Source organism: Clarias gariepinus, chromosome 26 (genome assembly GCF_024256425.1).
Source record: "Clarias gariepinus isolate MV-2021 ecotype Netherlands chromosome 26, CGAR_prim_01v2, whole genome shotgun sequence".
Taxonomy (NCBI): domain Eukaryota; kingdom Metazoa; phylum Chordata; class Actinopteri; order Siluriformes; family Clariidae; genus Clarias; species Clarias gariepinus.
Window position 1 is genome coordinate 22,798,955 of NC_071125.1, and position 26,341 is coordinate 22,825,295.

At 36.8% G+C, this 26,341-nt stretch overlaps 2 protein-coding genes and 1 long non-coding RNA gene across 4 annotated transcripts in view; all 3 read left to right on the forward strand.

The window, feature by feature from the left end:
* The first annotated feature begins 242 nt into the window (after positions 1-242).
* Positions 243-4,546, forward strand: LOC128514219 (probable G-protein coupled receptor 141). The gene is made up of 2 exons (XM_053487968.1): positions 243-645; positions 3,340-4,546. The coding sequence occupies exons 1-2, from the start codon at positions 570-572 to the stop codon at positions 4,239-4,241; spliced, it is 978 nt and encodes a 325-aa protein (XP_053343943.1). The 5' UTR covers positions 243-569; the 3' UTR covers positions 4,242-4,546.
* A 3,260-nt stretch (positions 4,547-7,806) lies between these two features.
* hnf4g (hepatocyte nuclear factor 4, gamma) lies at positions 7,807-20,416 on the forward strand. Of its 2 annotated transcripts, XM_053487396.1 has the most exons (11): positions 7,807-7,982; positions 10,457-10,565; positions 14,596-14,764; positions 14,887-14,981; positions 16,851-16,957; positions 17,405-17,560; positions 17,852-17,939; positions 18,060-18,212; positions 18,973-19,209; positions 19,948-20,070; positions 20,194-20,416. In XM_053487396.1, exons 3-11 carry the CDS (start codon positions 14,601-14,603, stop codon positions 20,325-20,327), a joined length of 1,257 nt encoding a protein of 418 aa, XP_053343371.1. In that variant the 5' UTR covers positions 7,807-7,982; positions 10,457-10,565; positions 14,596-14,600; the 3' UTR covers positions 20,328-20,416. The 2 variants fall into 2 exon arrangements, with proteins under 2 accessions (XP_053343371.1, XP_053343370.1); XM_053487395.1 differs by lacking the exons at positions 7,807-7,982; positions 10,457-10,565 and adding an exon at positions 11,164-11,372.
* Positions 20,417-22,084: 1,668 nt separating this feature from the next.
* Positions 22,085-26,341, forward strand: part of LOC128514352 (uncharacterized) — a 45,938-nt gene continuing 41,681 nt past the window's right edge. Inside the window, exons 1-3 of the long non-coding RNA XR_008356446.1 lie at positions 22,085-22,172; positions 24,032-24,175; positions 24,866-24,908. This is a non-coding gene — a long non-coding RNA (uncharacterized LOC128514352). The remainder of the gene's footprint in view (positions 22,173-24,031; positions 24,176-24,865; positions 24,909-26,341) is intronic.

Here is a 26,341-nt window from a genome sequence, read left to right on the forward strand (position 1 = left end):
TTTGCTTCTTATTGGTTTTTACAATCTTAGCATCTTAGAAACATGACCCTAGGCTTTTTTGGCTCAAATTAGATCAGCTAGTAATCTTTTTAAAATTATAATCAAAAGTGTAGGACTTGGCAGGGATGCCAAGAGCAAAAAAATATATATTTGCTTGTTTATTTATTTATTTATTTTGGTTGGAGGGGCTGCACTTAATTTGTATTCTTTGTCTTAGGCCCTGCCACCACTTCCTTCCTCTGTCTGTTCGGGAGAGACAATTTAAAAGCTCAAACTGATACTTTTATTCGTCTTCTGCTTTAATAAAGACCTAACTTTGACCTTTGTAAGATTATGTTTTAACACACAGTAATTAAAATAGAAAGGAGCTGAGTGAAACCTAGCGTACTTTGGTTGAGGAAACTGCTCGGAGGTGTTACATGTGCAGTTAGTGTGAATGACAACTGAATGTTGCAAGGCCCTCCTACCTCTTTCTTTTCTTCTTTTTTTTTCTGTCTTATACACCACACACATACACACATGCCCTGAGTTCGGCTTATAGAGACAGAGCAGGTCATATCGAAGCGAAGATGAGGAGATTGAGACACCAGCCCTTTGCTCTACTTCCTCTGGTGTTGGCTTTCCACTCCAGCTTCTGCTCAAATGGTATGTAGTGCATACTGTCCCTTTGTTTTACTTTGTATTCATAAATTATTAAAAATGTAAACCTATTTGATGTGATTGTTATTAAGGGTCAAACTAGGGGGGGGGGGGGCGGCATGGGGATGGGAATGACCTTACTAATGAAACTTAAACATAAAATATGAATTAAGTCATTAAGGCTTTTTTTTTTATTATTATTATTGTAAACCCAGAACCAGTAAAAAGTTTGAATGCACTCATATATTGCATAGGGATGTATAAATATACAAGTAAGAAATTATATAAATCTTTTCAGGTCTAAGATCAGGAATAACAATCTTACTTTCATTTGAGTAAGTTCCTGAATAACTTGTACTTACAGTGGAGTAGTACTAGTAAATGCACTTTTACTCCATGCTTAGTGGTTTTTTTTTTTCTTCTTGTGGCTAAATAATGTACTTTTGGGTGGATGTGTGGTGTGCTACATGCACTCTGCAATGGTGTGCCTTACACAGCATAATCCCCGGAGTATTCAATTTACACCCAGATGAACTCTAAAAATGTTAAGTCAACGCTGTGTACAGACAGTATAAGTGGCATGAAGACATTTTGGGTTGCACTCATTATGATTCCAATGCATAGTGTAGCTATTGCTCAGTTTGTCTCTTTCAGTTTACCTTATCAAACCTTTTTTTTTGTTAATAGGAATTGACTAGCCATAGTCTAAACACAATTTATTATAAGATTATCAAAGAGGCGACACATCATGTGGCAGAAAATATCTAAAAAAAAATGTAATAAGTTGTTGTCCTTGGTTGAAAAATTTAAATTTTTGCATTAAAATGGTAGGCCCTCGGAAATGAAACGGGGGTACTGTTACCACCACAAAGCTGTTTTTGTTTCAAAAGGACATCCTGATTTTTTTAAGTCTTGTATCAACCTTGCTGTGTCTTCTTTACCTCTGACTGTTTACTCCGTTACTGCTTCTTACAGAAACCAAGGATGCCTAGATGTATACAGACTATAACAAACACATTAATACACTGCGCACGGTGATAGCAAGTGAAAAATCTAGTCAATTTAATATTCAATTTCTTAATATAAGATAACAACGAACCAAATACAAGATTATTATATATGTTTTTTTTAAAAAGTCTGTAGATTACTGGGTTACAGATCAGAAGGTCAGTGGTTTGAGTCCCAGCATTGCCAAACTGCCATTGTTAAGGCCTAGAGCGAGGCCCTTAACCCTGTCTGCTCCAGGGGGCGCTGTAACCTGGCTGACCCTGCTTTCTGATCCTGGCATATGCGGGAAGAATTTTTTATTTAACTGTGCTGGAAGGTACATGTGACTGATAATCGAATCTCAATCTTCAAAGTATACATTTCTTGTTCTTCCTGAAGATAATTTTACTAGTTTTGGGCATTTTTTTCTTTACAAAAATGCTTAAAAATTCAACTTAAAAACTTGGCAAAATATGTACAGAAAGAAGTTTTTAAACTTGTACTTGCTTTGTTTTAATCTTTAGTTATTTAAACATATTTTAGTAGCACCTTTTCCTGTGTTATAAACCTGTGAACCAGCGCTACTGTCAGAACTGCTGTTATAGAAAAATCATAAAATTATCAGCACTGTGGTATACGCTGCAAAAAATCTAAGCATCTTAGCAAGTGAAATATTCTTGAATCTGTCCAAACTATCCATCACTCACTCCTTCATCGTCTACACCGCTTTATATTCAGAGTCACGAAGGGCCTGGAGCCTATCCTAGGAGACTTAGGGAACGAGGCGGAGTACACCCTGGACAAGGTGCCAGTCCATTGCAGGGCACACACACGTACACACCCTCACACACTCATTCACACACTACGGGCAATTTGGGAACGGTAATTAGTCTTTAGGCTCACCATTTACCAACCCACCAAGCACGGAGAGATTATGCAAACTCTATACACACAGAGACAGGAATCGAACTCGGACCCTGGAGGTGCAATGCGACAGTGCTAACTACTAATCCATCGTGCCGCCTCTCAGACTATCTATGATGTCTTGAAATAAGATTACCACAAATTAAATATAAGATTATTAAGCTTACCGTATTGCTCTACAAATGCTACTAAAATTGCAAGTAAAAAAAGTCTTGTTCTGTTGGAAGATAATTTTGCTAGCTTAAGGAATTGATTTCTTGAAAGAAGCAAATTATCTTCCAATAAGTTATTTTTTACTTGCAATTTTAGTAACATTTGACTAGAAATAAACTTTGTAATGTTATATTTGGTTTGTTGTAACGTTATTTTAAGAAATCATACATAGATTTGGCTAGATTCCAGAAAATGTCATTTGCTACGATGTATTTTTTTTTTTTTTTTTTTGCAGTGTAAATCCTTTTTATATTTTGATTTGAAAGTTTTAATAGTCACTTGAAGTTATTTTATGCTTTTCTGAGACTTCTTTTTTTCTTCAAAACTTTGGTCTACAACAGAGGTTCTCACGATGGTGCTGCACAGTCTTGCACTCAGAGTTCTTTATTTAGTTTAGCAAATGCCTGATCTCATCTTAGTAGCGTCGAGAACAGTAATCTGTTCAACAGGAAATATATTGTTTATATACGGTACTTATCTGATTGTCTATCGGTCATGGATGAAGATAGTACGGCAGATGATGTGTTTTGTTTTAAATATAATATTTTGTTTATGTTTATTTCTCCTTTTTTTCAGCAACCACGAGTCAAAATTTTGAATCAAAGAATGACACCAACGGAAATGCTACCTGCAAGAAAGACCCTAAAGATTTGTCCTACAGAATCGCATTGATCATCATCTATACTCTTGTGCTGCTGGTTGGAACTATTGGTGTGTCCCTAATGATCAATGTGCTAAAATCAAATCTGCGCTCTTGGACCACCATCACCTTTTTCAACTTGATTTTGGTCCACGTTATCTTCATGGTCACCATTCCTTTCCGCATCTACTACTACATAACGGACTGCTGGAACCTGTCTCCGACATTCTGTAAAGTAGTCAGCAGCATGATCCACCTTCACATGCATGTGGTCTTCGTCATCTACGTCATCATCCTCACCATGCATTTCTTGCATTACTTTAAAAAAGTGGGACAAATGGAGTTCTACCGGAGTCTCCATGCCATGGGGTTTAGCATCGGCATTTGGACCCTTGTGATAATCGTCGGCCCCGTGGTCTTAGCTCATTATGGAACAAATACGACTGGCGGTGACTACAAATGCTTCCACTTTGGTAAAGAGCTCAATAATACAGCGGTGTTAGGGTGTAACATTTTTTTGTCGGTTGGTACAATAATTTTGTCGTGCATCGTGAGCTTTATGCTTGCAGTCATTCTTTACTCGATGATCAAAAAGTATGGTGCATCTTCATGGGCTCAGCAGGAGTTCTGGGCTCAGATGAAGAACGTCAGCCTGGTGCTTATCATCCTCTTCTGCCTGGCGCCGTATCACCTGTATCGGCTGTACTATCTAAAAATGTACACTTCTGAAGAAAAAGAGATGGAGAACGAAGTGTTTCTCGCCATCACGTCCCTTACCTGCTTCGACATGATGTTCGTTTTCGCAGGAAAGGGGATATGCCACAGGTGTGGGGGTTGACTCCAGAAAACGCCTCTCTGTGGTGGAACCTTCTGTCGAACAGTTGCAGGAAAGGAGCTGGAGAACTACAGTCATGCTTTGCTGCCGAGTTCAATCTGAGCCATGCAGATCTAAAGGGTTTACAACTGACTCCCACCTTATGTTAGAATCTCTGCTGATGGATGCTTTGAGATTTTGATTGTCTGAACCTTAGATATTTCAGAAACAATAAAAGGCACTTAGCTTGCATAAGGTGAACTTATGAACTGCTTTTTTTCTTGGAAAGGGCCTTAAAAGGTTTAATTTTATTGAATATTTATCAGTATTGATAAAATTGTATAAACAGATCAAGAATAAAGACAAATAAAAATGTCTAAGACGTGGCATGTGCACATAATACTTTTCCAAAGGCGTTTCGAAAACTGTCTCGGGTCTGAATGCTCGTCTGTGTTTATGGGTACTTCCTGTCTTTCTTATTATAGACACGTCCTCTTTATCTCAGTGTGTTCTGAAAGTGCCAATGCATCTTCAGGGCAAAGGTTCTCAAAGTGGTGTCTGTATAGCTTTTTGTTGTTTTGCTTTATTTTACTTGACATTATCATATTATATCAAGTTATTATATTTATTGTAGTGTGTTCTGTCGTTCACGTTGGAGAGAAATATAACTGCGCACATTTAAATAAAAAGCCTAATATTTAATTACTTGAATCATGTTTCAGTCATTCATTTTAAATTTGTGTCTAGGCTGGCTGCAAATGTTTGAGAACCTTGACTAAAAAAAGCAAGGAATGAAGAAGAACCTCAAGGCAGAAGAGGACTAAATCTTGTAAATGCAAGATTTGGTGCCTCCTGCTGCCTAATACAGTGAAGTGCAAATATGTTTATACAAAGTGAATCAAGAGTGAAATAGTGGATAAGAAAAAGAAAATAGGCGATAATGAAAACTCATTGATAATTATCAGTTACGTAATTCCCAAATATACTTAGAATTTTTAATGCATCAGAGGTGGTGTGTTGTCTGTTCCTGCCCCTGAGGGTGCAGAGGCGCAAGGGGAACCCAGGAAGATTTAATATTATATTATTATATTATATTTAAAACCATATATATTAAAGCTACCTAAGTTTAAGGTTCCCTTATAAAAATCTACTTTCTAATAAGAAACTGACTAGTGGTTTCCATCAGTTTGATATTTTTTTGTTTGTTTGTTTGTTTGTTTGTTTTCCCGGAACCAGCAGCCCTAGTTTATTCATATTTAAATACAGATATAGCAGGCTATACAATTCGCTATACAATGCTCTAAAGTGTTGTAACTTAATCTCATGGAGCATTTTTATCACTGTGAGTTTACCATCAGAGACCATCAGACTCCTGTAGGGCTTCTGAATCTCAACAGAAACTATTACATGCATCTCAGATCAGCTACACTGTTAAACCATAAGGACTTGTGAAACACCATGAGTAATCATTACAGACTTTTACAGAATGAAAATGCTGTGATGTAGACGTGTGAATCTGCATTCAAGATGCGCGAAACTACTCTTAAATATAGCTTAATTTATTTGCTGTTTCTCATGAGATTCTCCAAAATAACTAGAAGATTATTAATTAATGTGCTTATATTTCAGGCTAAATGTACATGAATGATAATTTTAGTTGAAAATTGATTAAGACATGAGTAAAAATCAATAGATAGTATAGATATACAGTGGGGCAAAAAAGTATTTAGTCAGCCACCAATTGTACAAGTTCTCCTACTTAAAAAGATGAGCGAGGCCTGTAATTTTCATCATCGGTATACATCATCTATAGAGACAAAATAAGAAAAAAAAATCCAGAAAATCACACTGTAGGATTTTTAAAGAATTTATTTGCAAATTATGGTGGGAAATAAGTATTTGGTCAATAATATAATTTCATCTCAATACTTTGTTACACACCCTTTGTTCGCAATGAGAGAGGTCAAACTTTTTCTGTAAGTCTTCGTTCATTCTTTCCTTTACACGGATCAGTCGTCCTTGTCCCTTTGCAGAAAAACAGCCCCAAAGCATGATGTTTCCACCCCCAAAGCATGATGTTTCCACCCCCATGCTTCACAGTAGGTATGGTGTTTTTTGGATGCAACTCAGCATTATTTCTCCACCAAACACGAAGTTCTATTTTGGTTTCATCTGACCATATGAGATTCTCCCAATCCTCTTCTGGATCATCCAAATGCTCTCTAGCAAACTTCAGATGGGCCTGGACTTGTACTGGCTTAAGCAGGGGGACACGTTTGGCACTGCAGGATTTGAGTCCCTGGCGGCGCAGTGTGTTACTGATTTGTTACTTTGGTCCCAGCTCTCTGCAGGTCATTCACTAGGTCTCCCTGTGTGGTTCTGGAATTTTAGTCACAGTTCTCGTGATCTTTTTGACCCCACGGTGAGGAGCCTATTAAAGAAGAAGTTACAGGTCTGTGAAAGCCAGAAATCTTGCTTGTTTGAGGGACCAAATACTTATTTTCATTTGCAAATTAATTACAATGTGATTTTCTGGATTTTTTTTCTTATTTTGTCTTTCATAGTTGAAGTATACCTATGATGAAAATCACAGGCCTCGCCCATCTTTTTAAATGGGAGAACTTGCACAATTGGTGGCTGACTAAATACTTTTTTGCCCCACTGTATGGTTAACATTTTTGTGGTCAGTATCATGTTTACTGCTTAACAATAAGTTTTAGATTAATTTGCTTATATATGTGGTTAAGTTGTGTTTCAAATACTTTGTTTCTTTTTTGTTCTTCCTTACTTTTTTTTTTAAACAATAGCAAATAACCAACAGCAGCAATACTATGATGTCTTTTCCAAAAGAAATGCAAAAATCTGCATAACTTTTTTTTATTAACTAACACCTTTTATTAACAGTCATTAAAACTGCACATGTTGCACACCAACTCTTTCTCTTTACTCTTTACAAAGGCACTTTACGCAACATCATCTCTATCACAAGCCATGCATTTCCACCCCTGCTCAACCCAACTTTGAAAATCTTCTTTGTTACGGCTGAGCTTCTCGCACTGCGCTACAGAACGAAGACGGAGATGACACTATTGACAAGAAAAATGTTGACAGATGTATGAAAAAGTTTGAAAAAGGAGAAACCATGCCATGCGAGACCATAAACTGTGACAATGGGGATTTTCAAGTGGAGACTATGGTGAAGAGTTCCTTTGTATAGAGGAAGAGTTACTGTACCATTATGTACAGTAAAATTCGGATGACCTATGTCAGTTAATAAAATAGTTATGCTCACCTTTGCATTACTTTTTTTGTTACACCTTTTGTAATAATATTAAGAGTAATGTATTATTTATTATTATCAGAAGTAGTACTTTATGTACAGTATTTGCCTACAAGAACAAATGGCTTTTGAAATACATTTGTGTGAATACTGTATAACATGTCTATCAACATATATACACTCACACACTCACACACACACACACCACTGATTCATTTCTTTCTGTGCTTTTTTTTTTATTGCGCCTGGTTACTGTTTAACATCTCCACCCAGCTTGAGTTTGTTTAGTAAATCGATGTAATGAAACTGGCCTAACACTGCAGAGTGTGTCCCAGCTTTGCCCTGTTTTTTTTTTTTTTAATCCTGAGGACACTCAACATGACCAACTGCTTTACAACACTCCCACATTTTCACTTCGCTAGAAAGATATTAGAGTCGCTCATTTAGATTCGGTGCTATCAATGAAAAGTCGTGTGAAAGAAAAGGTAAGAGCTGTTGTGTTTTTTTGTTTTTCCTTTCTTTTTTCCCCCCAGCTAGGCCGTGTGGAGTGCGTGGTATCCATGCTGCTTCCACCCGCTCGCTCCACACGTACCTCAGTTTTGTACCTCAGTTTGACCCGGGTTAGATTAGCCCGAGTGCTAATACTGTATGTTGACCGCTGTTTGTACGTTGGACTTTATGACGTCAGCAGCTGCTACTTTCGTTTAAACGTTTGAGGATGCTAGTAGGGCTTGTCGAGAAATAAAACACATAACCGCTTGTGAAAGTGTTTAACACTATTTAGTGTGTATAAGTTTAATAGTTAATACTTATATATATAATATAATATAATATAATATATAGCGTATATAAACAGTTAGATTAGTGGATGGAACACATTGTGAGATTAAACATATGGTATCCTAGACATTTTCATAATATACTTTTACATTGATAAATTTACAACATATACAGTATGGTTGTTGTTGTTGTTTTCTTTTAAGTATTGTTGCGTTACAGCTTTATTTTTTAAGTGGTGGCCGAAAATATTAAGACAACATATTCCATTTCTTATAAAAAGATTTCACTAATTCTTTCTCGCTGAAGAGTTGTGCTAATCAACTAAAAATCTAGTGAGAATGATTTTCAGTTTCGGCAGCCATGGCATGGTTCACCTCCAGACCTAAACCCAATAGACAACTGTTGGGGAATGGTGAAGAGGGCAGTAGCAGTTAAGAAACTGTTTTTAGGAAGCAATCAAGCAGGCATGGATTTGAGCAAGTGACACCTGCGTACTGCAGACTCTTGAAGAATAAATGACTTTATACTATATTGGCTATTGTATCATTGCAAAACTTATTTTGTTGTCACTTTTATTTAAAAAAAAAAGTTTTATAATGGTCATTAGATGTGGTGAAGTGTTAAAGGTCAAATGGTTTTCTGGTGAGATGTGATGGTCCTAGTGGAGGCTGATGGTCTCCATTATTATAACACATTGAAATAAACAGTTACATTTACACAGTTTACTGTAAAATCTATATTAAAGTTATGCAGTAGACTTGGTTTTCAGTGACCTTGATATAGACTTATTTTTATATGACTTGTATGAGAATCAGCCTGGACTTGAAAGTGTTTACAAAATCACATAAATAAAAAAAGGTATTTGGCCGTCTGGGAATCCCATTCAGGTTCATTTTATGTAAAATACATCTAATTCTTTTCCTCTGTATATGCTTTTGTGTGTAAAGTGAAAATAACGGGTGTGACCTTGAAACAGTGTTGTGTGAACCCTCGCACTTCCCCTTTTAAAACAAAGTGCTGCGCTCGGTGTCGGAGTTCAGTTAAAATATAACTTCCTTTTACTCAGAAACTGACGTCCTCTGAATTAATTGAGAATCATTGTGGTGGTATAAGGTGGCTTGATGCATTTCAGCTGATACTGATCTGATACTGTGAATCTTACTGTAGATAAGCAGAATCAGAAACTTTGATAGGTCAAACCAAACAAACAAACAAACATTGAATTGCTTTTGATCTTAACCCTATTTCAATGTAGGAGCAAATCATAATAAAGTAACACGTTTTAAAGAATACAGAAGTCGTGTTAAAAGCTTTGAGTTTGACTGTAACTTTGAATGAGTGCTAGACTTCCGACAGAGATGGGTTTTTCATGTCTTTTTCCACATTGTGCTGTGACTATTTGCTCAACCACTGAAACCCATATCAGCTATTTGGGTTATCTTTATCTGACAGTCACGGATGTGACACCATGATCTTAATGACCCAATAATAAAACAGACTTAAACTTGTATGCTTCTCGTTTATCTATGAGAGATACATCTGGATCAAATTAGTACTCATCTAATGTAGAACCTCTCTGAAAATATAAAAAAATTCATAAGTCCAAGGTAGAATCAAAGATATACTGTAAGCTTCTGTAGGCTGATCTGGAGGGAAAAAAATTCTCTAACTCAAAACAAAGAACAAACCACAACCCATTTTCTTATTTTGAAGTAGATTATTCCTGATGTGTGTGAGATCAAATCCATTAATAGGCAATTATAATAATAATAATAATAATAATACACTGTCTTAAATACAAATAGGCTTAAATGGTTTCAAAAAACTATTTTTTTTAGTTTTTTGTGTTACATGGTAGAGATGCTTTCTGATTGAATTTACGGTACACTGTGTATACTGTTCATGTTTGTAGGTGTTTGTAGAGATCCAACTAGATAAAGAATGCTGTTAATCTCAAAATTGTCCCAGCTACATCTATTTCAATTCTTCTTCATCTGTCTTTTGCAAAAACAACAAAAAAAGTTTTAAAGAAGCAGGAGTAAAACAACCACTACTGATGTTTCTCACCCCTAAAGTGACAATACCTGGAAAAAAAAAATTCATGCAAGAAGTAAACATAAAATATATTTTTATTTGGTAAACACGTTATTATGACCAATATTTGTTTCCTTCTTTTTAGATTGGAATCTTTAAGCATGTCTGAAAGTGGAATTTTTCCCCAAAAAGTCTGAGTTTCATTCAGAAGAGGACGGATTGTTCTGAGGGTGGACGGTCCCAGAGACAAATCGGTAGGAATCTTGAAATCTTCCTTTTTACGGTTAAAAAAATTATAGATTAATTTTAAAAAAATTAGAAAAATAGTAATGGATGTGTAATTTGGTCAAATCTGTTCTGAACAACAAAAGTTGTGGTTTTTAAAGTCGCTCAAGGGAATGTTCATAATGTATTAATTAATAAGCTAAACCTTACTTGTTTAACTTGTTTTTATATACACTAGTTGTGACAGCACATACTTTCTTCATTTGTTGACTGATTGATTCTGATTAAGTGACTAATTTCATAAAACTTTCAAAACATTGATTCCTAAGTTATAGTTTGCCATATTGTTTTTCCCCTCAGACCAAATTTAGAACAGTTGTGACTGATGCGATTAAAGGAGCACGAGATCTTTATGTTCTGTTCTTCCACTCTCTTTAATCTCTCACATAGTTAATGGTCATTTTCTATAGATTAAGAGCACTCGATTGTCACAGTATAACCAGATTTATCACCTCGTCCTCCCGATAAGTCTCGGATAAGGAGAGGAGATAAGTTTAGTGGATAAGTTCTGAGCGAGGAGTTTCAATCGAGGCTCCTCCCTTGTTTATAGTGGAGGACAAATCAGCATTCTGAAGAGATGGACAATCTTAAGGAATCAGTGCTATAGACTTCGTCCTGTTTAAAATTCAGTAGAAAGAGTTAAGCAGGGATGAAGTTTTCTCTCACTCCAGTACCCAAATCCCTCCTGGACATGGACGTAGCTAATTATTGTGAAGGGCTGGACCCGACGTACAGCACGCTAGGCTTTGAGAACGCTGACATGCTGTACAGCGGGGGTGAGTATCGTGATTGACGTGACTGATTTGATTGACGTGACGGCAGTGAAGCTGTTGTAAATTTTTTGGAACTGGAGTCAGGCTCTGTTATTAGATGTCTTTAGAGTTTTAGAGTGATGAATTACTGATTAATGTGTAGTTAAATAAATGATTTTTGTTAGTTATATGAGGCATCTTGACAGGGTTCATGTGTCATCCACCAGGACTGATAAGAAACTGGGTAATGTAATGAGTGTTCTTCATAAAAAAAAAAAAAATTAAAAAAGGGCAAATTATTAGCCAGCAACAATGGATGTTTAACAACCTGGTTTAAATTTCAACAAAAGTTTGACTCACAAAGACTAAAAAATTTGTTCCTTTAAAGATACTATTGCTGGGACAAATTTTATAAACGAATATACAAAGCTGATTCAATAAACAGTTATAACTGCATAGCATTGCCTAGTCTAGAATAATTTTTTTTTGCAATCTGGCAGTCTGAGGTTGAGGTCATTATAGCCTGATGCTGTAAGAAGTGGTTTATCTAAAACACTTGTTCTTCATTAACCAGATGCTGGCCTAAGATTGAGTGATGACCAAGATAGGCTTGTTTATCTTTACTGTTCTGTACAGGGAATCTACTCTGCTGAGATAGAGGCCATAAAATAACCTGAATGGAAAACTTCAAATTCAAAGCCATAAGCACATTTTATCAAGCACAAACAAGTCGTCTTATCTCCACACTGATTGAGGTGTTCATGTGAGAAGATGTCCGGATTGCAAAAAATACATCATCACGTTGTATCGTTTAAGAAATTAATATACTTCCTACATAATTAAACCTAGGTTTTTATCACAGTGATTCAATGCTAGTTGTTGAAAATAAAATAAAAGGAAAGTAAGTACTTGGAACATGCTGTTATAGGAAAATAATCAACGATGTGTGATGACACAGGATTTCTGTAATCACATCAATATATATATCTGTTAATTTAATTAATTATTAAAAATGTCATACTAGCTATAAAATGATAGAATGTATGATGTTTTACTAATGAAATCAATTCAAATAATTAAGTCGAACAAGTAAGTTATCTATAAAGAGCTCTCTGTAAATCTCTCTCACTTTCTCAAGTTTCTAAGAAAAAAACAAACAAAAAAACGCAGCTTTAGAGTTACTGAAAAACCACAACTTGTCTATTCTAGAAAGCACCATGTGGGTGCAGGTTTCATTCCAACCAAGCAGAAGTTAGACCTGATAGTATATTGAAAGACTAATTAAACAGGAGTGGTTGTTTCTTCTACATGTTTGGATTGAGAACTTGCATCCACATGGCCCTTCCTGGATCCAGTCGGACACCTCTGAACTATACTTTTTAAAATATGTCTATTACCAGACTACGAACAACTATTTACTGTACATGTCCCTGTAAAAGTGCTGTTGCTATAGAGACAGTCTAGCACAATCACAATTCTTACAAACCTGCAGTTTTACACTTTAAATAAACACAATCAAAATCCCATCATTCAACAGTGCTTTCAGGTAAAAACTCCAATACATTTACATTTTACATTTAGGCATTTGGCAGACGCTTTTATCCAGCGCGACCTACTCATCTGAGCAGTTAAGGGGTTAAGGGCCTTGCTTAAGGGCCCAACAGTGGCAACTTGGTGGTTGTGGGGTTTGAACCTGGGATCTTCCGAGCTGTAGTCCAATGCCTTAACCACTGAGCTACCCCTGTCCCCAGAAAAAAAGAGGGGTCCTAAAGGTTGATTTAAAAGTTCTTCGATTTCTTGGGAACTTCTCAGGTGAAGGGTTCTCCATACACTGCAAAAAAACATACCGTAGAAAGTGAAAATATCTTAAGTATGATTAAATTTATTGACACTTTATTTAGAAAATAACATTACAACAAAACTAATACAAGATTATTAAGCTTATTTCTAGTCGATTGTTACAAAAATTGCAAACGAAAAATTTTCGTCTCCTCGAATTTATTTCTTGAAAAAAAAATTATCTGCCAACAGTACAAGAAATTTTCACGTGCAATTTTTGTTTACATTTTTTTAAAAATCATTTAAAAAATATTTGGTTTGTTGTAATCTTATTTTCTAGATAGAAATTCTAGTTAGGTTTGGCTAGATCCAAGAGTGTAGAACCTTTCAGAAGCTTTAATCAGAGGAACAAGTTAAGAAACACTTTGACACCTGGACTAAACATTCCATGACAATAATTATTCCTGAACAGAGCAAAAGGTTTTTTCTAAAAGTACTGGTTCTGTAAAACCCCTGTGAAATGTTGAGCTATCCAAAGAACAATTGAGGATCCTTTTTCAAACTGTAGAGAAGACTTAAATTATTGTTTTTCCCCTGTTTTTATAAGCAGTAAAGCAGGACTTGTTGTTTTTTTCTTTATTTTCCTTTCACTTCAAACTTAATTTTTCTTAAAATTAAGAGCATAAAACATGTCCTGAAATCTATTAGACTGCGACTTAAAAGCTGACAGGGCAAAATTGCTTCTCCACGACAATGGCTGTACTTCTTATTTTTTCCTTTTTTTTTTTAAATTCTTGAATAAGGAAGGCACAATGTTGGGAATAGGTAGACGGCCTGGTGCGAAAGAGACAGCTTTCAGCGCATTAAAATTCAATGATGAGATGTCAATCTCCATCGAATACGTGTCTGCGGGATAAAACATGAAGGCTAAATCCTAATTAAGTCTGTTCTGCATTAAAGGGAGATTTCAATCAGCTCGGGGCGAATAAAAGACTCCGGTCCCCTTGCTGCGCTTCTTTTGTTGAAATGTTATGATTTTGGATGCACAAAAGAATGATTGATTCTTTTCGTCTGTGAAGGTGAACAGAGGGATGCTGATCTCTATTTCACGAGAGGGTCGAGCCTGCGTGCTCTTTGTTCACTTATGCAAGAACTTCTTTACTTCAATCCTCTGCCTCCTCATTAACGGTACTGATTACAAGACGGCAGGCCGTACGTGGTGCTGTAGATTTACCACGACAGACGTTTGCTTTGTGGGTTCTCTTTAGCTACCAGACTCATGGTTTTGACCAACGACTTCGCGCCATATGGATATTACACCGCTAACATGTTCTTGCAAGTGATTTCATAAGATTTCTGGCTGGCATTTTAGATCCAATGTAATTAATCAAGAGATCGACAGCCATGCCAGACTTTATAGCCGAGTGCTTTGAATGGGAATGTTGTGTGTTTGCTATGTGATCTGCAGAAAGCATGCCAACGGAGACCAGCATCAGCAATGGGGACAATGCTGTGATGTCCAACTGTGCCATCTGTGGGGATAAGGCCACGGGAAAGCACTACGGCGCCTCCAGCTGTGACGGCTGCAAGGGTTTTTTCCGCAGAAGCATCCGGAAGAGTCACGTATACTCATGCAGGTAGCAGACGATCCCTCAGGCCTTACTGACTCATTGTGTTTCTAGTGCTTTTCATTTCTACAATTATTAACAGTTCCTCAAATGCCACGTACAGTATGTGTGTTTTTTCATTGCTTGATCAGGTTCAGTCGCCAGTGTGTCATCGACAAAGACAAGAGGAACCAGTGCCGCTTCTGCCGGCTTCACAAATGCTTCCGGGCTGGAATGAAGAAGGAAGGTTAGCAAACTTACTGTATTTAACATATTTTAAACAGGGTACTACTGAATTCTTGAATCCGATCAGTTTTAAATTGTTGATTGATTTTTTTTTCCCTAAAAGCTCCATCTGAAAAATTTTAATGCGCAAACAGAAATGTACAGGATAGAATGTGCTTTTATTGTAAAATAATTCCCTTTGCTTCAATTGCAAACACTGATTATTTTTCTGTCTCAGCCCGTCCCGTTGCATTTTAATTCCTTACAAAAGCTTATAAACACCAAGGAAACAGGAAATGCTTAGCACTGAAATAAGGTACGCCATAAAAAACGTGCACGAGGACTGTGCGATTTATTGGATGTATAACCTTGGCTGGGGATTTTATGACAGCTGATCATATGCTCTCTACCTCACTTTCGTGTGTGTGTGTGTGTGTGTGTGTGTGTGTTATTCAGGGCGTTGATCGGTTAAAGTTTTACCTCGCACTGTTTTTTGCTTATTAGCTTTCAAAGTGGAAGCATCAAAACTGCACCATTAGGGTTATAAAGTTACGCAAGGTAATTTTTTTCACACAAGTGTTTAGTTTTTATTCTCTTCATTTGAGTGCAACCTACACCCTAAACATTGCAGGATGTATCACTATTAATAAGTGTGCACCCCTGTTGATGTGAATAGTTAATGAAGTTTAGCACAGTGAGTAATTCCAGGGTCAATAGTTCAATCCTTAGCTTGGTTTCTTGTCTGTACACGGGTTACTATTACACGCCTAATCTATCACTGATTGTTTTTCTATAACAGCACATTCCAAACGGCTATATTCTTACTTAAGTACAGCAATTTGAGAGTGAATAACTCTTTTTTTTTTATGGTTTGATCCATGTCTGTCTATTTTGCATAACTGATTTTGGAATTGATCCAAACTGGGGCAAAGTCACAGCAATGTCAAACGTCTCAAACAGTTTTTCTTAAATGGTTTCCTGTTCTTATTGAGTGTGTTTTAAGGGTATTTCAGGTATACAAATGAGTAAAATGCTATAAGCTACTATAAACAAGTGGTAATTAGCCATTAAAGTTTCCCACAATCAGACCGGTGGCCCCCAACTGGGCCGTAAAAGTACTGCAGGTGGACTGTGAGGAGTTCTGGTCAAAATTTTCATGTCCCGTTTTTAATTAAGTTTGAGGTTATTATAAACATGAAATTGTTAGGATTAAATATTTTTTATGTTTAGAGGTAACAGATAAAACAAAAGCCATGGGATTTAAATAAGAGGTTATTCCTTCTTCATCTTGGTCTTGTGCGTTGGTCAGAGTTGTAGTTAAAGGTTTATTGCGATTATTTAGACACATATTTCGATTGCGACTTAAACTATGCTATATATTTTATTTAATGTACCATTTTGTATTTAAACATATTTATGTAGGTTAACAGCAAATAATGGCGCAAATAATCTCATTGAGAGGATTTTGCCTATTATTTGTTAACTACCTCAAAAGTATTTAAAATAAATAAATATATATATATTGCGGAAAAATAATTGTGCAGGTCCATATTGTGTCTAACTTGTTAAGTGTCTAAGTTCAACTTTTGCACTCAGCAGCATTACTGAATACAAATTTGCAAATGCTAATTATGGACGTATTGGCCTTTTAACAATTAGTATCACTAGAACAAATGTTGACGTTTCATGTCATTTCATCATGACTACACTTTATGAATCTTATTTCTCGAAGGTGTGCAACCCTGACGAGGAGTCAGACAAACGCCATCATCTTAGCTAATCAGTAATCTTTTCAAGCCGTTATTAGCATTCTAAACAGCCTTGTGTTGTTTTTTGTGTGTGTGCGTGTGTGTGTGTGTGTGTATGTGGGTGTGCGTGCGTTGCTATTCAGCTGTGCAGAATGAAAGGGATCGTATCAGCTCCAGGAGAAGCTCACCGGACTCGCATGACCTTCCACCTATCACTGTGCTGGCTCAGGCAGAGTCCCTTTCACAACAGGTTGGCTGCTGATTGTACACACGTACACACACACTTTGTATTCCATTTGCATTAACGCAGCATTTCACACGAGCAGAATTAACCTCGCGATAATTGCAGCCTCAATATCTTAAGCTTATTCAAAAGACGCTCAATGTGACATTCTTCATAGAGTCTGATCCGTCTTTAACAAAGCTGATTAAAGACGGAATATACAGAAGAGAGGCCGATATGAATATCTCATTAGAGGAACTCTGAAGAAGGTTTCAGATATGCTTGGTTAATAATGATGATGATGAGAGCCTGCGTCTGTAATTTGCATTAGTTGCTGCTTAAGCATCGGTTAATGTCATCAACATTTCCAATCATTTGCATGACTACTTATGCGGGTTTACTTTGCAAGGCAACAGCTTGTGTAATAATAAACGGTTCTGGAGGACGTCCTAACTTCACTCCATCTGCGTGTAGATCAGCGTCGCCAGTCCGACAGACTCTGCGGATGTCTCCGAGAAGAAACCAGCCACCATCGGGGATGTGTGCGAGTCTATGAAGCAACAGCTGCTTGTTCTGGTAGAGTGGGCTAAATACATCCCGGCCTTCGGCGAATTGCCTCTTGACGACCAGGTAATGGCCATTCGAAAGCCAAACTGCCTGCGCTAATTGGGGAGGCACTTGGCTTAAATTGCAGGCCCTTTCGCTCAAGCTCAATATTTGCTATTCACATGACTGACTCAATTTATCCCTCCATTCAGCCTTGCTCTTTGGTTCTCCTGTTTTGTGCAGGATTTCTGATCTTCTCTGCCATGTCCTTTGTTATTGTATTGATTGAGTATGCTTATAGTAGGCTGCTGATGCTTTTTAAATGAGCTAAATGTTCAGGCAGTTCTCCCTCTGTTCTGATTTTTTTTTTTGCAGGTCAGTTTATTACGAGCGCACGCAGGAGAACATCTTCTGCTCGGAGTGGCCAAGCGGTCAATGCCATACAAAGATGTCCTGCTGCTCGGTAACTATCGATCAGAATTTACATCAACTCTTTATAAATGCATCTGTACAAGCAGGAAGGTCTCAATCGTAAATTAGTACAAATGTTGTTTTCTACTTCTTTTTTTCTTCTTTTTTTTAGGTAATGGCTGTGTTATTCACCGAAATTGCCCCGAGGCAGAGATCAGCCGAGTGGCTAACCGTGTCCTCGATGAATTGGTCTCACCTTTCCAAGACATACAGATTGATGAGAATGAATATGCAGCTCTGAAAGCCATTGTGTTTTTTGACCCTGGTACAGTCTCATGTGATTAAAGTTTTAAAAACAGCTTTACAGTGGCTAAGAAAACAGCTCTTCAAAAGTCTCCATCAGATTCTGTCTATAGTGTATGTACATGTGTGAGGTTACCACAGACCAGAAATTCAATAAAATGACCCTTTAGTGAGAAAAATTTTCTTTAGCCCAAACCTGATTAAAAAGGCTGGTTTTTGACTTTCATTCATTTATTGTCTATAACCTATCCTGTTTAGGGGTGAAGGGGCCTTGAGGCTTTCCCAGGGAACAAGGCAGGGTACCCTCTGTGTGGGGTGCCAACCCATTATAGGCCACACAAAGTCACACACCCATTCACACACTCCCGGTGATTCTGAAATGCCAATCAGCCTGCATTGCATGTCTTTGGACTTGGGAGGAAACCAGAGTACCTGGAGAAAACCCACAGAGCGTGGGGAGAACATCCACCCTCCAACTACACATTTTGCACTTAAACTAAGTAATAAGTAATAAGGACGAGACAAATGAGAGAAAAAGGTTTTAGGATGTTGTGCCATCACAGCCACCCAACGGTGTGCGTCTGCATCAGTGAAAAGGCAGTTATATCCCTGAACACAGAAATTATACAAATTTAGGACTTAATTCCCAAAACATTATAATATTATAAGTAAGATTTTAATTAATTGAAGTTGCTGTCTGTGCCAGGCTACAAAACTTGAAAAGTTGAAAGTCTGTCTCTCTAACCCATTTAAATGACTTCTGTTTTATGTACGACCTTCAGATGCCAAAAACCTCAGGGATCCCTCAAAGATAAAAAGCATGAGGTACCAGGTTCAGATGAGTCTCGAAGACTACATTAATGACCGTCAGTACGACTCTCGTGGGCGCTTTGGCGAGCTGCTGTTGCTTCTCCCTACACTGCAGAGCATCACCTGGCAGATGATCGAGCAGCTTCAATTCATCAAACTCTTCGGCCTGGCCAAGATCGACAACCTGCTGCAAGAAATGTTGCTAGGCGGTGAGATGAGAGAAAGCACTTAATTTCGGGATTCATTTAGATTGAACAGAAAAAAAGTACATTCTAAGATAAAAGGGCTCTTTAATGTCACGCTCAGAGAAGAAGCTGTACAGTAGTTTACCAACATTGGAAAGTCTACAGGATGGAGGGTTTCTTGGAAACTTGACGAACTGCATTTATTGGGAGTAAAAGGGGGGAAAAGAAGGGATGACGCCTATGCTAACGTAAATGATAAGAGGAATTAACTTGTTTTGTTAATGTTCCCCAACATGAAATGTAATTATAAATGGATAAATAGACTATATAATAATTAATGATATTAATTGCTTTAACAAATATTTTCTTACACAGTTAGTATTTTAACAAAAAAAAAAAATAATGGCAAATTAACTAAAATTAGGAAAGTTGCTTTTTTATGTAGAATAAGTGGTTTAAAATTTTTTAATGCTCTAGTAAAAAAAAAAGAAAAAGATTGTGTCTGTCTAATACATATTATTTAATTTATTCTGCGATTATTAAGTTATAACATACACTAAATTTGGCCCCTGGCATCCTAGAGAACGACAGTTTCATAAAAGCAAATTAGCGCTAACATGAGGACCCAGAGGAGAACGTGCATAATGAAGAGGTAATGATGTCAGAGCCATCTTTGGCCCTGGAAAAAAATAAACAACCCCTTTAGGATTGAAGATGTCATTCATAATCAATACCTAAATCTATATGTCGATGGCCTCACAGGTCTGACTGCAGAACAGCCCTACTTGCACCACCACGGCCACCCGCAGCTCGCTCAGGATCCGATCACGGGGCAGACGTTAGTCATAAGCTCCATTTCAGGCCCTCTGCATGTACAGCAAATAGGTGAGATCATCTTTTCTAGACACATCCCTTGTTAAAAATAACCAATAGTGTCACTACTCACCCATGTGCATTTACGTATACATGTAATTATAGCTCTTGATGTTTTGTGACTTGTTCTTCCAGCTTCTCCAGACACCCCAATCCCATCTCCACCTCAAGTTCAGAGCCAGGAGATCTACAAGGCCTGTTCTAGTCCTACACTCTTAATGGTGACCCAGCCCATCTCCAACAGAAACTCTCCTGAACCACTGGTCTGAGGCCTGAAATGGCGTCCCTGCATCCTTCCTGTATCTAAGTGGAGCTGTGTTTGTAAATGTGTATGAGATGTAAAAAGTATCAAATGAAAAAAAAAAAAAAAAAAAAAAAAAAAAAAATATATATATATATATATATATATATATATATATATATACATACATATATTTTTTTTTTTTTTTTTTCAGTGTAATGTTAGAAATTTGTGCAACCGTTGATGTTATGTGGGATGAGGTGACTCCATTTTGGTGGACACACAAAAATGTCTTGTATCATATAATGTGCAAATATAGCATTTTTTTTAATATGGTGTTGATCTGACTCCAATCATCATAGAAGCAGATTGTGCCTGAAATCGTTAAATTACATGTAAACATGGTTATATATATATATAAAAAAAATAATAATAAAAGTAGAACTGTTGTTTAATTAACCTGTAACCTGTGGAATTTCAAGAGATTTATGATTGTTTTTATCACTTACTCAATGTCTATACCACTTTATTCTGTATGAGGTGGTATCAAAAAGTTTTGAGATTAGCTCTGTTTACAAACTTAGTTTTTTTGCCTTCCTAAGATGTCTTAAACCTGGCAATAGAATCCGCTGTTAACATTCTGGGGACAAATTCTCGATTCTCGAGTTGACAGGCTGTTCCACTGTGAAGACTTTGGCTTCGTCTCAGGGTTGTTTCGTCACCGGTTATGATCCTTGACATGAAGGACGGGTCATCCACAGCACGCTGACGGAGTCTTTGACGTGTTGATCCTTCTGTTCCTGGGTCAGCAGCCTGGGGACGACATTGTGCATGTTCAAATCACATGTGAAGATTGCCTGGACTGTTCAGTATGACACACCGACAGTGGCAGCAATGTTGTGGATTGTCCTCCGAACATTTTCAACATTTTCGAAGGTTGAACTCATTAAAGGTCATCCTGATCTCTTTTTGTCTTTCAGTGTTGTTCTTCCGCTCTTGAAGCGCATGTGCCACTCAAAACGCCTCAAAGGACGCATTGCAGCATCGGCATGAACTTGCAGAATCATGTTAAACATCTCTGTGGCAGATTTGTTTCATGCAAAATTTCAACGCACGTGGTCAGGACGATGTCCCTGTGGCTGTGCATGCAGCATTGTGCTGCATCTGTTGGCATTTTACAAAAATTTGTCTAGAAACTTTTGATACAACTTCATATACAGGATCACAGGAAACTTGTAGCACGTGACTGGGTACGCCCTGGACAGGGTGCCAATTGGAGGGCACACACATATACACACACCACAGGCAATTTTGGAACGGCAATTAGAGTAATCTAATTTGAATTAATCTGCATGTTTTTGGCCTGTGGGAGGAAACTGGAGTACCTGGAGGAAACCCACCCACAAGGGGAGAACATGCACACACACAGACCTGAGGTGGGAATCCAACCTGTGACCCTGGAAGTGCAAGGCGAAAGTGTTAATCCCTAAACCACTCTGCAACCAATGATGTAGTTGTCATTTATTATATTATTAAAACAAATATTTGCTTCCTAACAATGCTGATTTCATATGCTGAAGGTGCATAACCTACACATACTGTATGTGTATACATTCAATAAAGCTTAGTTAATGTGCATGTTAATTTAGAAAACAAGGAAAAATATTATCAGATTGGTTTTGGACTTTTTGGGGGGATTTTGCAATCTGGCAACCTTGACCAAAATCAGCACGCGACAGGTCTGTACTTGTCTACAGCACGTGCATATTTGTTTTATTCTTGAAGGTGATTAACGTCGCCTTAAATTTCTTTTTGCATATTCTTATAAACAAATATGGATTAAAAAACATCTTATACCATCGTTGAGGTAAAAGTAAGTTTTTTTTAATTCTATTTCAGTATTCTATTAAATATCGTCAAATATATACTTTTTTTTATTATTAAAAAAACGTAGTTTTAGCTAACGCTAGCTGCTCTATGTTAGCCGCTAATATATAATATATATGACTAATATAATTTGCAGCTAAATATTTATAATATGACTTTTAAAAGTGTATTTGGCAGTAAATTTGATGAGGTTTAATACAACAATTACATGATTATGACAAAAAAACTGTTTGTTCTGAAGAGAGGTTTTGAAATTGCAGCTGTCATTCAAATCGGCCACGCCCCTCTGTGCGCGCGCGCATACAGTACAGTCAGCCAAAAAAAAAAAAGTATGATTATTATACTAATAAAATATTATTTTTGGCTGACTTTTGGTGTGTATATATATATATATATATATATATATACACACAAAATTTTAATGTATGAATTATTTAAAAATTCACCCCCTGTACGGAGACCGAAAACCGATTTTTATACCCGGATGTAAACATGTTCATTTAAAACATGGGGCAATATGGGGATTGCCTCACTTTTAAAGAGAGAGCCCCCCAGTGGACGCACGAGGAACTGCGATGACAGACAAACAAAAAAACTATTTTTAAAATAGTTTTTTCCCCTACATAATAAAGTTAAATAAAATTATAAAAGTGTCTCTTATCCTACATTAATAATGATGTATGATATAATATTATGCTTTATAATATTTAATATATTATAAAGCATATATTGTATATTATACAATTTAACAATAACAACAAATACACAGACTAATAAACAGTGGTCAGTAAATGCATTATATTACAAACATGGCGATTTCTGTTCATACTTAGTAACTACTTAAATATTTATTTCCATGTCTTATACAATTTTTTGGAACTACTATTGAGAACTAATGGAATAGACTGCTTTATTTTAGTGATATATAACAACAAATAATCAGCATAAAGGGAAATTTTGTGTTCTACAATATGAGCTTTAATAAAAATAGGTGAGTTAGCTCTAATCAGATCAGCTAAAGGTCCGATAACAATAGCAAAAAGTAGAGGGGAGAGACTACAACCCTGTCTTGTACCACATTTTATTTGATCTAACATTATTACTTATATTATAGGTTTGGGGTTAAAATATAATTTATATGTGCAAATATGCTTTCATTTAGATTCATTTAGGAACAATTTAACATGTTATACAAGTTGTTTTTAACCAAATCAATATTTGAATCATTGTTTAAAACATTTAGACATTAATAAGATTATTGTGATATATTTTTTAAGCTGAATACATCCTAATTACCTAAACCCAAATTACCTAAAAACCCTATTACGTGTTAATAAATTAAGCAGGAAATTATAGTAATAATATCCAACTTGGTTTATAAAAGCATCGAGCCATATTCGAGTCAGAGTGGTTTGAGAATTTCAAAAAGAGCTGGTCTTGTGGAATTTTCACACATCCTCTGGAATTTACAAAAAATGGTATTGAGGGGAAGCATGTCTAATCGGCGTGTGTATGAAAACAAGCGAGGAGAGGACTGGCGGCGGTTAGTTGTGGTAGTGTGAGACTAACTCAAATAACTAGTCTCAGTGCTACAAACTTTAATATGTTTTGCATCTTTGAATGAATAAATGAATCAGTCCACATAAACACACAGGCTGGTGATAAATCTAAGCGAAAAAGTAACATAGAGTGTGCTAGTAAAGTGTTGGCTATTCACATGCCTCCAGTTCACATTGGAAACTGTACCGGAGTAATGTTTAAAAAAAAAAAAAAGAGTATTGTTGTGGTGATGGTGGTGCTGAGTGTCATCTAACACCTCTCCCTAAATCTCTCGCATAACCCCAGCCGTACATATGGGTTGAGATCTGAAGACCGTCAAGACCCTTTGACTCATATTCATCCTCATTGGTGAACCCACAAGCCCTGTGGACAGTGTTCGAGTCATCCTGGGAGAGACCCGCCCATCTGGATATAAATATTTCACCACAGGTGATCACTAAGAAAGTCCTTTTTGAATTTTTTTTTTTAACAATTCCTTTGCACTGACCTTTCCCTCTGCAGGAATAAACCCAAACCAAAACAGCGGAAGAAGAAAATTGTCCTTCACAACTATAACAGAGTCAGCCATTTTTCCTTTAATTTGTCACCTGTCTGTATATACATACATCCAAATAACCTCCTTATTTATGTCTGAATCCCTGCTGGAAAAAAAACAGCTTAGACGAGCATGAAATTCATGCTAGTCTAAGCTGTTTTTCTCCAGCAGGGATATAAACATAAATAAGTATGGATATGCAGTTTTTGGGGAGGGGCGCGAGGGTGAGGTTAGGGAGCTAGACTGTAAGGATTAGGAGAGCCAATGAGGTCTGGAGAGTTGATATAAAATCAGGATTTGCATGTGTATGCAGAGAAATACAATATGTATTGGGTTTTCTTTGCCTTAAACGCTTACAAAATTTTACATTCTGTTGATGAGGTCCTGAATTGGATTCCTCACACTTGTACTTACACACATACCCTTTCTATTAATTCCAGTGTAGTTACTGAATAATTCAGTGTAGAACCTGGATAATGTGCTTTAAGATGCTGAGCAGAAATTGAAGGTTAATGGCAAAAAGGAGGAAGTAAAAAGCAATTCGAGTTATTATATCACAGCATCTTTTGCTTTGTATTTGACAGGACTATGGTTCGAACAGGTTTCTAATAAGCTCCCGAGCAGCACGTAAGTAAAAAATGTGTTAAATCTAATACCTCATGATCACTGGAATTCACTGATTATGTCCTGTTTAAGGAGATCATTTTGTCCCAAAACTAGTAATACTGTTGTATGTCCACTAGTAGCATCTTTAAATCTTCTTTTCTTATTCATTCCACGTTCACATTTTAAATCTAAACATAATGCCTTTTTTTACCCTCTGAAGGGACACATTCTCTTATTATGTTTAATAAGGCATGGTTTTGTGTGCTAAACATAACGTACAAAACAAGATCTTTGCAAAATTATATTAAATATTTCCACCACACAGCACATATTAATAAAAATGGGATTTTTAAAAAGATTTAACAGAAGTTTCTTTACCTATAGTTGTAGTTTGTGTTGGGTTTTAACAGCGCTCTTTTGATTTACAGTGAAATACACAAGACTGTATTGTATTATGAGCAGGCCGACCTGGACCGGCCATCAACTCAACAATTATAAAAAGCTGTAATTAACTTTGGTGCTTTTTTTTTGTTCTTTTTTGTCCTTCTGACTGGAAAACAAATCTCATATCCCCAAAATATGAAAGTAACACAGTCAGGAACACCATAGCTATTACAGTGTAGCAGAGCTGCTAAGAAGACAGAACAGGGCTAAAATAAACACAGCAAACCCCACCAATCACTCCATAATGGAGTAGCAGCTTGCGTGGGGTTAAACTGCAAATCTCGACATGGGAGAGAGCTGAGCATCCAGTGCTCTTTTAATGAAGAGCCGCCCAGTGCACCGTGGCTCTTATTGGTACACAAAACGTAGTCTTAGTATTCGAGGCACACATCTCATTTCAAGCATGCAGCTTTGTGTGACGATGTGGTATTAAGCCTTGATAAGCTGTCTGCGAGCAAACCGGAGTAGGTAGAATAAGCATATCCCTTCTTTTTCCCCCTTTTTGTACCGACTTGACACCCTACATGCTTTGACTTTCATCAGTGTGACTGTAATCCATACGATCTATAGGGTGAATAGGGCGAATTTTATTTTTCTCTTTCAGCAGAAGGCTTAGATATAAAGATTGAGCAGATTGTGTTCATTTGATGGACTATTTAAAAGCTTTTTTAACACTACAATTTAACACGGAAAATTCAGACTTTAAAACGCAGTAAACTAAACCGTTTCTGACATGGATAATGTATTGAAGATTTTCTCATGAAGCAAAGGGATTTTTTTTTCTTATATTAAAGCCTGTTTATTTTCCACTGTTGAAATATTAAATGCCTTGTTTTTAATGTCTATTGTGTTTAGCTCTTGCTGTGCTTGTCTGCTGCCTGTTGGTGTCAGTAGAGGCCCATAGTGACTTGGTGATTTGGCTTATTCTCTTTGTTGGTTGTGAATTTGAGCCATCGTTCTTCAGAAATCTGCCTTGATCTTTTGTTATGCAAAGGCGAACCTCCACCAGT

Excerpts from the sequence above, each read along its gene's own strand:
- LOC128514219 (XM_053487968.1), top strand. The coding sequence starts at position 570 with ATGAGGAGATTGAGACACCAGCCCTTTGCTCTACTTCCTCTGGTGTTG. Across the intron at positions 646-3,339 it reads CTCCAGCTTCTGCTCAAATG|CAACCACGAGTCAAAATTTT; the intron begins GTATGTAGTGCA and ends CCTTTTTTTCAG.
- hnf4g (XM_053487395.1), top strand. The coding sequence starts at position 11,246 with ATGAAGTTTTCTCTCACTCCAGTACCCAAATCCCTCCTGGACATGGAC. Across the intron at positions 11,373-14,595 it reads TGACATGCTGTACAGCGGGG|AAAGCATGCCAACGGAGACC; the intron begins GTGAGTATCGTG and ends TGTGATCTGCAG. Across the intron at positions 18,213-18,972 it reads CATTGTGTTTTTTGACCCTG|ATGCCAAAAACCTCAGGGAT; the intron begins GTACAGTCTCAT and ends TACGACCTTCAG.